Consider the following 16,312-nt stretch of genomic DNA (forward strand, 5'->3'; position numbering starts at 1 on the left):
GACAGGCAGGCAGGTAAGCAGGCAGGTAGACTAGACAGACAGATAGACAGACAATAGAGAATCTTGATATTTAGATTGTTTTTCCTGGAGTTCTTCCAAAGAAATGAATTTCTATATTTACAGGTGATTGTCAACTTAGAAACAGATCAAGCCTGCCTCAGCCATCTTTCCATTTCTCAGCTTGCCACACGGTGTGAAAGTGGGGAGAGGTTAGAATGTCAGACCAGACAATAACAACAGATCATCCTGTGGGTGGGAACCAAGTTCATCTCAAACAGGTGCTAGCCTGAGACTGGAAGGAGTTGCCAAAGAGATGCCAGAACACCTAATTGGACAATCTGACCTGTGACAATGAGGGAGGGAGTTACCTATTCTTTAATTATACTAAAACTGCAAGAAATAGTTAGAGTTGATTTTGCTTTCATGCGTGCCAAAATGATATACTCAATAAACTGTTCTTTAAGAAAACTCTTTGCCTCGGAGTGCTGACTTAGTTGGGTTCCTCAGTTGGTATCTTGACGGTGATCTTGTAATTGTCCAATGGTTCTGGTTTATAACAAATTTTGCTCCTCTGAGAAATGCAGCCTCAAGAATACGGTGGGTTCTTCCCACCTGCCTTTTCTTTCAAGATACCATCCCGCCCTTGCTCTGCTATATTATAACTTTAGATGACCAGTCTACTGATCTATTGCAATGGAACTATTCTTATTATTTTTTCCTCTTTCCAATTAATTTAAAGCAAATTGTTTACATATTTGTTCACCCTTGAATCATACAGATCCATTTCCCAATCTCATTGATAGGTTCATGGAAGATGCTATCAAAAATCAAAAACTCAAATTTGATTGACATTGTTTAATAATATAATCTGATATTAAACCACATAAGCCAAAGTGAAATGCAGTTGCAAAGCAGACAGGTTACCAGGAGTTAAAAAAACTAAGCAAGAGACACCCTTAACATATCCAGGCCAGCCAGATTCCAGGTGAGGAGAGCTCTCCCCTGATGAAGTACATTTGTATATCATGCCCTACCAGAACAAACATAAAGTTTAAATTACAATATGTGATATTTCAGTAGGGAAATTAAGTCCTAAGTGAATTTAACCTTCTAGAAAGTAAGTAACCTTTCCTTACTAATGCTTTGTTTCATATATGAAAGGAATGTTCCTGTGCTCGCAACTTGAAAATATCATGATCTGAACATGTTTCACCTATTCAACAGATCTGAATTATAGAAAAGAGATTTATGCCACCTGAAGTCACAGTTTTCCTTCTTAAACTATATCCTGTTGAAATATAGATAATATTGCTTGATTTGGCTTCTATTAACTTTCTTTACATTGTGCATCATCAAATATACAAATTTGACTTCCATTTTACAGGAAAAAAAGGAGAAAAGGTTAAAGTTTACCATTGGATTTTATGTTTTTCAAAACAAAGATTGGGAAATCAGTCATGTCGATGTTTATTTGGATAGTCTGTGAGATGGCCTTAAGTTTATCCTCCCAGGAACTTTTATAGCTGATGGGAATATGTCCATTTGCATGTCTGCAATCTGTTTCCACATTCCAGCTATGAGTAGACATAATTCTGGCATGGTTTCAATATCAGTTACTTATCTTCCTCTCATCTTTTTCTCTTTTTGGTTTTGCCTGATTCCCTTTTGTTTTTTTATAATCTAATCTTAAATAAACATTTAATCGGATTTAAATTTATGAAACTCAGAATGAGTTGTAAACTCAGAATGAGTAGCATGCTCTCATGAAGCTTGTCAACCACCCAAGCTGTAAAGACTAGGATAAATGAGGACATGTCTTTTTCCAATCCTGGCTAGGATGGTCTTATTGTCCCACAAATATCTCTGTTCCTTGGAGGAATGTGATTCGTCAAATAGATACAAAAGAGATGGAGCTGGGTCAGAATGTGGGGCAAATATAGTATAGGTCTCCTTTAAAAAAAAAAAAAATTAATAGAAGATACCTGTTTATGAATACTATGCATTTTCTAGCTCATTCTAGCTTTTTTTTATTACAGTCAAAGACAGCCATTATAAATAAAAGCATTAAAAACACTAATGATAATAACAAAATTAAAAGCATTTAAATAAAAAGGTGTCAAGGGGCACACCTTCTTGTTGTAAAGGTAGAATCAAGACTAGTGCTGTGACAGGAAAAGGCTTGTAAAGTTCCTCTTTGATTACCTGCTGATTTTGATAAGCAGTAACTGTGGTGAAGACGGTCTCTGGAAAATGGAAGGTTTTTACCCCATCACCTGTGGGGACTGGTTTTGTGGGAGACAGGTCACTGCTGAAGTCTTTGCAAATAACATGGATGCGTGGCTGATACTTATGCATTGAATGCAAGATTATCTTTTAAAAAAGCAAACAAGAAAAGAGAAAATCATTTGAATGCATTATTTTCAAAATAAGATTTGAAGTGAGATTTGGAGATCAATAATTAAGAATGACACCTCAAAACATAGATTACTGATCCATCCTTAACAGGGAGAGCAAAATTGGGAGCCCCTACTTTTTGAAGAGTTTATTGCAGGAAGAGATGGGATGAGGCTGATATCTAATTTGGGTTGACAATATCAGCACTTTCATGATACAGAAATAGTTTTATGAGGAGAATTTCCGTAGAGGGTTTTTGAAGGACCCCCATCCCCAGTTAAATCTAACCTTCCCCTCAGGTCTGACATGAGAAGCATGTTACAGGTCCTGTCTGCTACAGAGTTCCAGCTGATGGGACCCAGAAGGAGACCCTTCCTGGTAATGGCACCCACCCTGAGGAACATCATCCCCATCAAGGATGACTGGCTGTAACACTACTGATTTTCCTGAAATCTCCTAAAACTTGGGGATCCCATGGAAATGGGGAGTCCATGAAATGGTTATATTGTATGCAACACCTTGAATCTACTCTCCTGTGGTTTTGATTATGCTTTTATTATTGTGTTTCCTAGTATGACTTGATTGCTTATTTGTACCCTTTGACTACTATTTAGTGTTATACCTATGATTCTTGATAAATGTATTTTTTTCTTTTTCTTTTTATGAACACTGAGAACATTTGCACCAAAACAAATTCCTTGTGTGTCCAATCACACCTGGCCAATAAAAATTATATTCTATTCTATTAATATTAATAATTTTTTAGATTAATTAAGTTGTTTTGTTTGTATTGCATGCCACATTCATGAGATAATATACATGCTACACATTATTTGATAGATAAATAAATGAATACATTTGTTAAATAATCAAATAAACTAGCTACCTAACGAAGTAAATACTTTATGTTTGTTTGTATGTGCCTTCAGGTCAATGGACTCTTGGCATTTGGCTGGAGAAGTCCCTGTAGTTTTCTTAGCAAGACTTCAGACATGGTTCACCCTTGCCTACTTCCTAGGGGTAAAAGAAAGTGACTGGCCTAACATCACCCAGCTAACTTTGTGCCTAAAGTGGGATCAGAACTCATAGTCTCCCAATTTCTAGTCTAGAGCTTTAACAACTATATACTAAATTGGTTCTCTGCATGCATAAATTTACACTTACAACAGAGAGTAGAAGACGGGAATACCTCAAGAGAGGTAAGAAAGTGGCACTAATGTTGTGAACAGACATTGTTTGGAGAATGTAGAAGAGTAAAACAGGCAATATTGAGAGCTAGAAAGGGCAAAGCTAAGTGGACATCTATTGAAAATTGAATGCAAATTTTTGTGACTTACATGGCCTTGATCATCTAGTTCATTGTTGGTCAGCTTGAGTTTATCAAAACTGACAACTTGCCGCATCCAGGTGTCTCCAGATGCCAGTGAGTCAGGGTGAATATAGACTCTCGGAGGCACAGGGGAGTCAGCATTTCCCGCTACCATCCACTTGGAACTGTGATACACATACCTGGGAGAAGTGCAGATAGGAGGGAGAAAGCTGTATTACTTCAAGAGCAAATTCTCCCTCCCTTTATTTTATTTCTCTTTTTCCTTGTCACCCATCAAACAGCATTCAAGATGTCAGATTGTTTGCACAGGAAGGAAACAATATCCTCTGTCTGTCTGTAATGGGACCCAGATGATATCTGGAAATACTTCCTCACTTCTGCATCTCTATTAATCCTCTTTTCCAATTAGTACCCCCTAAAAACTTTGCACAATTGGGCAAGTTAATTGGTTAACCCTGCTAAAACCAGATGAAAGTCTTTAGACGCACTAGGAAATATTTCATTATTTGCAGACAATCCAGATGCTTGTGTTTCTCAATTTAAATCATGGAAATCCATTATTTCTTCTCTTGTTTCTTTTCTGTTTCTTCTCTAGATTTTGTATAATGACGCTTGCTGCTATATTTCTCGTGATCATGGAATTCAGTAAATACCAAGGGCACAACATTCATATCCCCTCCTGCCCAAAGGGTGACGTCTGAGGAAGCTAAATGGAATCTAGATGGACTGGAACAAAGGAACAAACTCTAACAATCTGAATCAGACAATGCCCAAAGATCCATTAAGGGTTCTAGAGCCACAACTAGGAAGGAATCAATCCTTATTTAATCTAGAACATTGTCTTTGTAGATGAATTCGTAATCACAGAGAAAGAAAGAAAAATGCCATAGTAGCCAGATACATGTACACTCTTTACTTATTTTAAGAAGCCAGATTCCAATGAAAATTGCTTCCCTGGTGCTGCTGACATAACATTTATTTTGTTGTTATTAAGTAGTGTGGTAGATTTGTATTTTGCTTCATCATTTCTTCTCAAGCAGTTTTTAATCTAAGCTTATATTTCCATTTCATTCTTCTACATTCTGTACAGAGGTGGTATTCAGCAGGTTCTGACCAGTTCTGGAGAACCGGTAGCGGAAGTTTTGAGTAGTTCAGAGACCCGCAAATACCACCTCTGACTGGAGATTTTACAGTCTCCTTCCCCTGCCATGCCCACCAAGCCACGGCCACAGAACCGGTAGTAAAAAAAAAATAGAATCCCACCACTGATTCTGTTGTGCCTTTTGGACCAAAGAAAGATGAGCAGGTCGGGAACAGCTTGAAAAACCTAAACCCATTCAATTCCTAAAGGTAAAATTTGAACGTTTCCCCTGTTGAGCCCAATTTTAGGGGGAAGTGCTCATTTCTACTTCTTAGCCAAAGGAGTCAGTGTTTTCCAAAGATACTTCCATGGTCATGTGATCAGCATGACTATATGCTGAGGCACACAGAATGCTTTACCTTCCCACCAAAGTAGTGCCTATTTATCGACTCGCATTTGCATGCTTTCAAACTGGTAGGTTGGCAGGAGCTGGGGCAAGTAAGAGGAACTCACCCTGTCATGCAGCCCTTGGGTCTTGAATTCAGGCTGTCAGCTTTCCAGTTGACAAGCTCAGCGATTGATTAAATACTATATCCTTCCTGGTTAATGGGTAAGAAGTACGCCATGTTTGGCATGTCTCTCTGGATTGTTACCCCATTCTTTCTCCAAATTCTTTCTAGCAAATGGGCTCAGTGTTGCCTTGCTTGGATTCCTACTCCTCTTTTTTAGAACACTATTCAATATAATTTTTTAATCCACTTTTTTCACTCCTTTTCTCCAAATGTTTATATTGTGTTATTTTCTAAGAGTAGCTTTTGAAAATATTAATGTTCTTATTCTTTATAGAGAGTAATAAAATATGTTTAGCAGATATTATAAGGTACATCCCCATGTTTAGGTAGCTATTTTTATGTTATGCATTGTTAGGAATATAAGTCACCTAACAGGTATTTGGGTTGGAAATATATAAACCAAGATAAACATTTTAATACTGTATATTTAAGAAAATGCAAAATTGTAATTGGATGTGGTTTCTCAAACGGCCATAAGATGGAGCCAGAAACCTGGGTTGTTTAGTCTTAGTCTTAGTCTCAGAAGAAGTCTCAGTGAGTCTCTGTTTCCTTCTGTTGAAGAATATTGCCGTTCCTCTTAATTGACTGTTATTCTTGGATTTGATGTAAGTCTGATACTGAACTGTTTTTGACACTGGACTTTGTTATTGGATTATCCCTGGATGAAAACTGACTGATCTTACCTGTAAATGACTTTGGACTGCCTGTTTTTGAACTTTGCTTTAATGTTTCTGGAAGTAAAAACCTACATTTACTGTACAGTATATCTGTGTGCTGTGTGTGTATTATTCAAACACTACTCTCAAATACGTCTCCCTGTATGCGCTCATTCTCCTAACGGGGAATTACCTCAACATGCATCAATAACCATTTTGGTTCAACACTCAAGAGAAAGAAAATTTCTCAGGCAGATGAATATCATATCTATGAAAAAGATCTGAAATAAGATACTGTCCTATTACAAATTTTGGAAAATCTTGTTCTAACTTCTAAACATTTCTCAGCTAAGCTAATCTTTACCTGTATCTCTTATTATCCACAGGTACAATGTCCATGGCTATGTAATACTGCTGGTGAGGATCCAATCCTGTAATCTTCACTCTCATTGCAGGAAACATTCTCCTACAAAAAAGAGGGCAGGATCAGTAAAGAAATATGATTCAGTAAGAGCTCTCTTTGCTGAGACAGAAATGTTCCAAAATTAAGAAGTTATATTGTAAGGTGCCCAGAGCCACTTTGAATTGAAATGGGCTGCCAATAAATTTCATAATACATACATACATACATACATACATACATACATACATACGCAAGTAAGAAAATAAGTAAGTAATTCATGGGATGTATTAAGTGAAACAACTATATATTTATCTCATTGCTGCGTCTTTTCCATTATTTTGTACTACTGTTGTACAGATTCCAAGATTTGGGTCAGAATCAAGATTTTCGTATAGAAGTATGCATATAAGATTTTCATAGTTTTTTCTGTACATCTTACAAGACTGTGGCAAGCCAATGCCACAGAACAATTCAATTTGTTTATTCGTACAGTATATTTAACATATTAGCTATTAATTGATGTTCTGGTTTTTTTCTTTATTCTGCCCTTCCATGTTTAATTACATTCTTTTTTCTTTTCTTTCTTTTCTTTTTTCTTTTTTGGATGAAGCCCACTTCTGATGGCCTTGCTGTGGTATCAGTGCTGACAGCTGAGGTGATGTACATAATTTGTATCATCTAACTAATCATATAATATTTTGCATTAAATAATAATTTGCAATGAAGATAGCTTTCAGAAATGGTGTGAAAACATCAACTGCATAATGATACAAATAACATAATCTACATCAAATTGGATTTAATAGACATTTCCTTTTAACAGACAATCCCTCATCTCCAAATGTTCCATTAAGCCAAGGTTTTATGGTTTAAACTCAGAAATGATCTCAACGAAGTAAGTTATCAATTAATATCTTCGGGGGGATAAAAGAGGGAGAGCTGATGAGTAAACTGTTGCTTAGTTAATGTTACCTCATGAAGTGAGAGATCAGCTATAGTCTTTTCACCTTTAATGTGCATTTTTCACAAACGAGAATAATGAGTGGCTTTTACTCCTGACAGCTAGACGGAACTGTCTTCTGCATTTTACTAACGAATAACAGGGGAATGAACATAAAAAAATAGATCATATCTTGCAAAGGCCAACTAAAGCCTGAAGCATTATGCTTGCTCAGCAAACCTGATATTCTTATGTTCTTTCTGTGTGGTCAGTGTCATTTTACATGACATAAGCAATTTCTCTTCCCCAAGCAATACCTTATATGAAGAATGAGCCAAACTTCACCCAAATAATGTGACTGTTCTCACAGCCAAAACCAAATAAATATATAAATAGTGTTAATTTCCACCACCTTTTTTGGTTTTGTGACTATTTCTCCTGCAGGATGCGAGAAAGAAATGAATGTATTTGCAAGCCCTAGGGTCTGCCTGCTCCCCTGCATACTTCCCCTCCATCTTAGCTCATTTTCAACCTTAGACAGCTTATTACAGGGCCTTTTTATTATTTTATTTAAATGCCTTCATCCTAGAAACTCTGAGGTCACACTTAGTTGGTTGATTTGATTCATTACTGACAACCCTGTGGGTAAAGAAAGATTATGTACATGTGCCCTTAATAGTTTCATTTGACTTGAAACAAAAATATCACTGTGATATGTGATATATGAAATATGTGAAATGGGTAAGAAAACAGTGTCATGCTAAGATTTTATTTCACTGCACAACTTCACACTACTCTATCTGGGTTGTGTAATCTGATGGTGCTTGCAGTTACTCCCTCCTCCAATAGCCTTCATCATGTCAAAAAGAATAGATTCTTTTTCCTACCCAACAGTGCATGTTTATAAATGCATTGCAACAGAATTAAAATGAAGAGCTTTTTTTAAATCATGACCTCCCCTCACTCTCCCAACTTCTGATGTTGAGATTCAGTTATCTGGAATAAAACATTTATCCCCCATTGAATATGAGATCTCAAGGCACTTTCGGGCCTACTAGATAAACAAGGAACAAGGGATGTCAACAGTTACAGAGTTTACAGGATGAAAAGCCTGTTCTGAATGAACCGTTATCAACAGGGGTGGGATTCAAAAATCCCAGCAACCAGTGGGTGGAGCCATGGTGGGTGGGAGGTTACTGGAACTTCCTGTTTCCGGCTTCCGGTGGGCCTCCAGAGCCCGGGGGAGGCCGTTTTCACCCTCCCAAGGGTCCAGAGGCTTTCCCCAGGCCTCTGGGAGGGCGAAAAAAGCCTCCCTGGCCTCTGGAAGCCCACCAGAAGTCAGAAATAGGCCTGTTATGCCACTTTCGGTTTTTTCTGGGAAGGCCATTTTTCAGATTCCCGAGGGTCCAGAGGTCTCCCCCGGGCCTCTGCAAGGGTGAAAACGGCCTCCCCCAGGTTCTGGAGGCCCTCTGGAAGCCAGAAACAGGCCTGTTTCTGGACTTCCAGAAGGCTCATTTTTCCCCCTCCCAGAGCCTCCGCGCGGACCCTGTACTTACCTCCACTGAAAATGGACCGTGTGGAAACTCCTGGGAGGGGAGGGGCGGGAGAGGAGGGGCCAGCCAGTCGGTTGAAATACCGGTTCGGCGAACCAGCTGTAACTTTAAAATCTGGTTCGCCCGAGTAATCACACTTGATTATCAATAAAAAAATTTACCTATGACAAACAGGGAACCAATGATTTTAATTTACTAAAAGAAACAAATGTTCTAAAGGTACTCTTCAAAGCTGGCGATATCCTCTTTTTTTCTTCCCTTTTTACTTTGGGATCAATCTAAAAGTATCCCTTTGCAAAGAACCATATTTACTACTAAAAACTGTGCTCAACTCTTTATTAAGAACCAAAATCTCATTATGTTATTTTGGAAATATTTAACAGTTTAATCTTCCTTTATAAATACCTCCTAGGAACTACAAGCCACCACCCACAAACCTCTAGCAGCTCCCAAGTTACCTGTTGAAAACATCAGATCTAATTGATGACTTATTCTTATTGAGGGGAGGGTTTTCAGAGGGGGAAAAGTGTCTATCCTAACTTTTTCCCCAGACAAGTACCAGTGAGAATTTGGCACAAAGTTATTCTTTAAAGCAATTGTACCATAAGTAGAATATAGAATGCAGAATGATAGGGTTGGAAGGAGCCTTGAGGGGTCTTCTAGGTAGTACAACCTCCTGCTCAAGCAAGAAACCCTATACCATCCTGGACAAATGGTTGTCCAATCTTTTCTTGAAAACCTCCAGTGATGGAGAGCACCCACAACTCCCAAAAGCAGGCTGTTCCACTGATTAATTGTTATCGCTGTCAGGAAATTTCTCCTTTTAATTTACTTTGATTTAAGATCTCTCTTTAATGATCTTCCACCCATAACTTCTTGTCCTGCCCTCAGATACTTTAGAGAATAGAATGGCCCCAGGAAGCCTACTGCATATTAGAACATCATCTTTATTGCCTCACAAACCATGAAGGCTTTCAAACCTTGTCTAAAGGAAAAGTTTAGAACTACGAGGAGAAGGAACAGACGTTTAGAGGTATTCAGCTTTGTGACTTTGAATCTGCTGTAGTAATAAACTGTTCACATTCCAGTATACAGTAGGTGATCACAATGATTGTTTTACTGGATTTAGGTAAACTGAAAGTGGTTGAAAAATACATATTCAGATTCTTTTCTGACCACTTTAGGAAGACATGTAACAAATTTATGATCTCTTGCTCCACCTAGCTGTTGTTTCTTCCATTTCACTCCTTTCTAGTTTGGGCTTTGTAAGCAATAGCATGAGGTTTTGGTTGATAATTGCCTCTGTCTTGACTTTTATGGATCGCTTTCAAATATCTGCCTGTTTCCAGGAACATTGACAGGAAGGGACTTTTAAATTTCAATATTGAGAAAAAGGATTTATACGTCTGAGACTGATTGCTGAACTGAATATCTGGTGCAACTTTTCAGGGTAAAGAAATCATTCCTACATTGACTTTTATTTGTACTGTAGAATGTCCACACTGTTTCAGTAGACATTATATAGATCCTCTTGTATATTTATAACAATAAATACACAAACATATAACCAATATAATAAATGGTACCACATCTTCCTGAGGCAGGCAACTATTTCATTCCATTCCCCAAAAGCTTTTATAACATCTATGCTTCAGAGAAATCCCACTTCCATGCCCCCTCCCATTCATTCTTTTGATGGGAGGGAATTTCAGTCAGTCAGTCAGTCAATTTCTATAGCCATCCAATTCAACCAAGTGATTCTGGATGGCTTACAATTCTAAAACAATTTAAATAATGTAAAAGAACATTAAAACAATCAAACAACCACAAAATAAATATGTACAAATAACAGCTGTGATGATTAATCAACCAACAGTAAAACTAAGTAACAGGGTCCTTAACACATTTCAAGCACCAGGCCCATAGCCAGGCTTTTAAATCTTTGCAAAAAACCCCACAGGATTGGGGCCATTTCCAATCTCCAAGGGGAGAATATTCAATAAGGCAGGGGCCTCACAGGAAAAGTCCATCTTCTAGTTCCCATCAGCTGACAGTTTTTGATTGATAGGATCTGCAGCACACTCTGCCTGTTGGATTGGATTGGATGAGTAGAAACTCTTGAAGAAAGAGTTCCCTCAGGTAACTCAGTCCCATGCAGGGATTTAAAAGTGACAACCAACACCTTGAATTATTCCCAGAAACATACTGGCAGCTAGTGCAGCTCACAGAGCAATGGTGTTATATATATTCCTGCAGCTGCATTTTGCACCAGTTCAAGTTTCCAAATGCTCTTCAAGGGCAGACCCACATTACATAAATCTTAATCTGACCATCTTTGTTTGCATGTATTGGGTGGGGAGATCTAGTCAGAGTTCTCAATGTTGAAAACACTAAAACTGTATAGTTGTTGGATATGTTTGCCACTTGGAACTTATGACCTAAAGATAATGACAGTATTTTGAATAGATGCCAATTTCAGAACTATCTTCAAGGACCTCCCCATGTGCAGTGCGCGGAATGAATCTAAACTCGAGCTTGTCCTAGCGTGTGACTCCTGCACAATCACTATGAAAACTTTATTTATCAGCGGGTCTAAATTGCAAAGCTGATTCTCGAAAAAAAGTGTAATCACTTGTAAAACAAGCTAAACCTTCCTCCTTTCCATTCCCTTTCATAGGAAAAGGGTATTGCCAGGAATACTTGCAGGATTATATCCGTTCAGTTCGCATGAAATTGTATAAGAGAAGCTAAATGTAAATATCATGGGACTAAACACTTGTTGCTGAGAGGCTCCCAAATTTGCCCATAAAGCAACGTTAGTTATGAATCCAATTATGCTGACAGAGCAACAAGTCCTGTGAATCTATCAAACATGCTCTGCGCTATAGTTGATCAAATGCCAAGGAGCATTGGGGATGCTGAAAGCACCAGGTGCAAAGAGCCAGCTGGCTCCAAAGCCTGGGATCACCACAGTCTAGAATCTCAAGAGATTACAAAGTACTGCAGAATAGAGGAGGGGGACACATGGAGCCAGCTGCAATCAGCTTAAAGGCTGGGAAAGTAGTGCAACATCCTGACCTAAGTGAAGTCATGGGAGATTTGCTGTAGAAGTCAATTGGTTAAGGCTTTTAAGCTATAGCAAGATGATCTTCATGCAGCTAATGTGCTGCATGATAGCAATTTACAACTGCTATACACTGTTAGTAAAATGCAAGTGCCATATCCATACACAGAGCACTTAAGAGGCCACAGCCCTAACTTGTTGCAGGCCCCACATCAGAATCTTCAAAACAAACATGTAAAGCTATTTGGCTTCACCCAGCCCCAGTTGTGAAAATTGAACAAAGTGCAACAGTTAGCAATCCTGTATGCAAATGATTTCCTTGCAATGAGCAGCAAACATAAATTTCAATAAATGAGAAGTAAATTTCATATGTGTGATATATACCGTGTTTCTCATATAATAAGGCCGGGTCTTATTTTTTTTTTGAGCCCTGAAAGAACAGCTAGGCTGTCTTTTCGGGGGTGACTTAATTCCACCCCCCTTGCATCTTAGGGCAGATGGCGACAGCTTGGATGTTGACCTCGGCGTTGGTGGGGCACTTCGTATCGGGGTCCGAGGCGCCCATATCCGGGTGTGCAACAAAAGTACTTCCTAACAGCAAGCCCCCCCGCCATTCCCCCCCCCCATTTCGCATGTTTTAATATAGGCCTTAATTGGGGGGGGGGCCTTAATTTCATTTCATGCCTATAAAACATGCTGGGACTTCCTATTGGGGGAGGCCGTATTGTTGGAGAAACAGGGTATTAATTTGCATACCAGCTTTCCTATTATTTGTAATGGTGCATTCTGACCAAATATTAAAATAGCTGCCCAAATCTAATGTATTTGTTTATATTTTTAATCCTACCATATTTTCAAAAAGCAGAGAAAGTGTATCTTCCTGACTGATACTCAAAACAATCCTTGCTGGTAGGTTAAATAGAGAGACAAAATCATCATATATCCCTGACAATATTATGAATTGTTGATCATAAAAGCATGAAGACTATTGAGATAAACAGTAATAAATATAATTTAGGATTAAAGGCTATAAACTATTTTTTTAAATGTTAACTCAAAATCGTAACTCAAAATATCAAAACATATATACAAATTAAGAATGCATGAGTAACACTGCCTAGAGCAGTGTTTCTCAAACTTGGCAACCCAAGATATGTGGACTTCAACTTGCAGAACTCCTCAGCCAAAATGGGGAATTCTGGGAGATGAAGTCCACACCTCTTCAAGTTGCTAAGACTGAGAAATACTGACCTAGTATCATGACTCTCTATGGATAAGTTGCACAAATAAATCAATTTAATTTATTTATTTAAAAAAAAAAAACATGTTTTGAACAATTTTATTTGAGGTGATAAAATTTTGTCAAGATAATTTTTATTAAATTGTACTGTAAAGAGGCAAAGGAAAATAAGTTGTCAAACTGACCATGTTTCCAGATGATGCGGTGTTGATTCATTCCATGCAACATTATAGTGGTGGTTTGCCATTTTAGGATATTGTGGGGGTAGGGATGGGGGTTATTTCTCAAATTCCTAATTCAGCATTTCTTTGTAGTACAGTTTAAGCAGAGGATTTTGTTATATGTTTGATGATAAATGCTGTTTTAAAAGTCTTTTGATTTTTAAAACTTAACAGCTAAATATGCTTTATAAAATTAAAGTGGTTGGTTCCTTAAATGTGGAAAATGTGGCTAGCTACTTCTATTGTTTTCAGTAGCATATATCATTAGGGGATTTTTTTCCCCCCAGTTTTTAAGCATATAACAAAAACAGGATTAGTGACAGTTGTTTGTACCCCATTTAAATGCATCAAAAGGCTTCAAAAGAGAAGACTGGATTTAATAATTTTCTGAAGTATTGACTGTCAAAAGTTTTCCAAGTACATCTCATTTATTTGGAACTTGAGATCCTTACTACTACCGCAGAGATCATCTCACAAGCCACAGAGACAATCTACAATTGGTCTCACTAATCAAATTCATGAAGTAAACCAAAAGGGGAAGAAAAATAAAATATTGTGGACAGGAAGATTTCTGTCACTGGGTATTGCTCAGGCAGAATAGCCTTCTTCCTGGTTCTTTCTCTGTCCAAGGTGCTGATTGCTTAGAAAATAAACCTTAATTTGCAATGATAAAGGAAGCTGGCTGGAATACACAAGTTTATACACAAGATCAGAGACTTTTCTTGAAGAAATTAAAGATTTTGCTCTAACCCAATTAGTCTATTATAACATTCCAATTCCTTAAAAGAAACATTAGCAGTAGGATGTGGAATTTGTAGAGGGTTTCTACCCATCAATGCTGACCCAGCTAGGTATGGTATGTTGTTCTTACAAAATGACAACAGAGGCAAAAAGATCTAATCCATGGAACCTGGATAGGCTGGATAAAATGAATGTCATTCTGTCTGTCCTCTGAGACATTGTATAGTGCCTGAATCAATGTGAATGGAGTTTGGCCAGCTGTGCATTGCAGATTTTCCTCTCACTCTGCTACATGGTGCTTTCTTTTTCTCCATATGCAAGAAAATATACATGACAACTCTATTTTAAGGGGTGTCTAGTTCTGCCTTTAGAAATCCAAATCTGGGATGTAGAGTAAGCTTTGCCCCTCTCAAGTATAATAAAAGATAATTTACTGCCATGCACAAAAAATACTATCCTTTTAAAGTGGAGACAACTTTACAGAAGATATTATGGCTATATCATTTATTGTGTCAAAAAGTTGTGTTCATAGCAGGGAAGGCATGGAAATTAATGCAGCTAGTTATGATAGAATGATGCAAGTTATGTAAGGACATAAAAATATATGCAGTGCCCTGCTTGGTCAGATCCATGGCCTATCTTATCCAGTAGTCTATTCTCACAGTGACCAACAACTGCACAAGAAAGCTCACTAGTTTCCCAGCAGGTGGCCTTCAGAGGCAGTCATGCTTCCATCAAGACTATTAGCCATTAACCCCCATGAATTTTTCTCTAACCAGCTTATTTTTTTAAAAAAAGTAAAGGTTTTTCTTGTGTGGTCATGTCTGACTCTAGGGGGCAGTGCTCATCTTTGTTTCCTTATTGAGGGAGGCAGCATTGTCTGAAAATGTTTCTGTGGCCATGTGGCTGGCATGACTATATACTGAGGCACATGGAAAGCTATTATATTCCCATCAAAGTGATACCCATTTATCTACTTGCATTTACATGTTTTCGAACTGCTGGGTGGGCAGGAGCTGACATGGGAGCTCTCCCATCACTTGGATACCTGGGTCTGGAACTGCCAACCTTCCAGTTTATAAAGCCCAGCATCTTAACCATCTTATGAAGCCAGCCAAAACTAGTAGCCGGCAGCACATTGTATGGTAGCAAATTCCAAACTTGAATTATGTATTGTGTAAAAAAAAAGTCCTTTTGTGTGTTCTGATTCTTCCAGGATTCAAACTCACTGGATGGTTATAGTATCTTGGAAATGAGAAAATAGCTTCTCCTTGTCCATTTTATTCACACCATGGATAATTTTATACACCACAACCATGTTCCCTCTTATTCAACTCCTTTCTGGCCTAAAAAGCCCCAAATATTGCAATCTTTCCTCATAAGGAAGCTATTCCAGATTCTTGATCATCTATTTGCCCTCTTTTGCACTTTCTCTATCTTATATCCTTTCTGAGAGGAGTGACCAGAATTGCACATCTCTCTAATGCAGACACACACAGATTTATATAAGATCATTGTGATATTGACATCTTGATTTTCAATTCTGTTTCTTATGCCTAACAATATGTTATCCTTTTTTTAATATAGTGGGTGTACACTGTGTTGACACCTTGCTATTACTAATTTTAGGTCTTGGATTTAAAACAGTCAGCTGTCGCAAGAAGTTGCTAATAAAAGAGCTTTCTCTGCCCTGATCAGTTTTACCAGCAGATTTCATTTTTTGAGCTATAATGAATATTAATTCCCTCAACTGTTTATTTTGTGGCTTCCCTTTCCAAATAAAAACGGAATTTATTTCTAAACACTTAAAGACTGTTTGGGAATAAAAATGGAATTGAAGTCAAAAATGAATCAACACTACAAATTGTTGACTCAACTGCAAAATCCTTAATTCCACATTCTCACTGGTCAATTCAGGAGTCAAATACTCCATAAACTCCAAATATTCCTCAATCATCGATTTATGACCACAAAAGAGCCCAAAATTTCTGTTGATAAGTGAGACCCTTGTTCGGAGAGTTTTACAACTTTTCTTGCCACTGTTGTTAAGTGAATCACTGCAGTTGTTAAATTAGTAACACGGTTGTTAAGTGAATCCTGCTTCTCCATTGACTTTG

At 37.8% G+C, this 16,312-nt stretch overlaps 1 protein-coding gene across 1 annotated transcript in view; it reads right to left on the bottom strand.

Moving 5' to 3' along the window:
* Positions 1 to 16,312, bottom strand: part of TBX15 (T-box transcription factor 15) — a 78,320-nt gene that overhangs the window by 29,026 nt on the left and 32,982 nt on the right. The window contains exons 3-5 of the mRNA XM_026675412.2: positions 6,398 to 6,499; positions 3,732 to 3,903; positions 2,203 to 2,370 (exon numbers count right to left, since the gene is read on the bottom strand). Coding sequence (XP_026531197.2) covers positions 2,203 to 2,370; positions 3,732 to 3,903; positions 6,398 to 6,499 — 442 coding nt within the window. The remainder of the gene's footprint in view (positions 1 to 2,202; positions 2,371 to 3,731; positions 3,904 to 6,397; positions 6,500 to 16,312) is intronic.

The sequence above is a fragment of the Notechis scutatus genome, chromosome 2, assembly GCF_049901735.1.
Source record: "Notechis scutatus isolate UNSWTSFEM ecotype Mainland chromosome 2, rNotScu1.2, whole genome shotgun sequence".
Classification (NCBI taxonomy): domain Eukaryota; kingdom Metazoa; phylum Chordata; class Lepidosauria; order Squamata; family Elapidae; genus Notechis; species Notechis scutatus.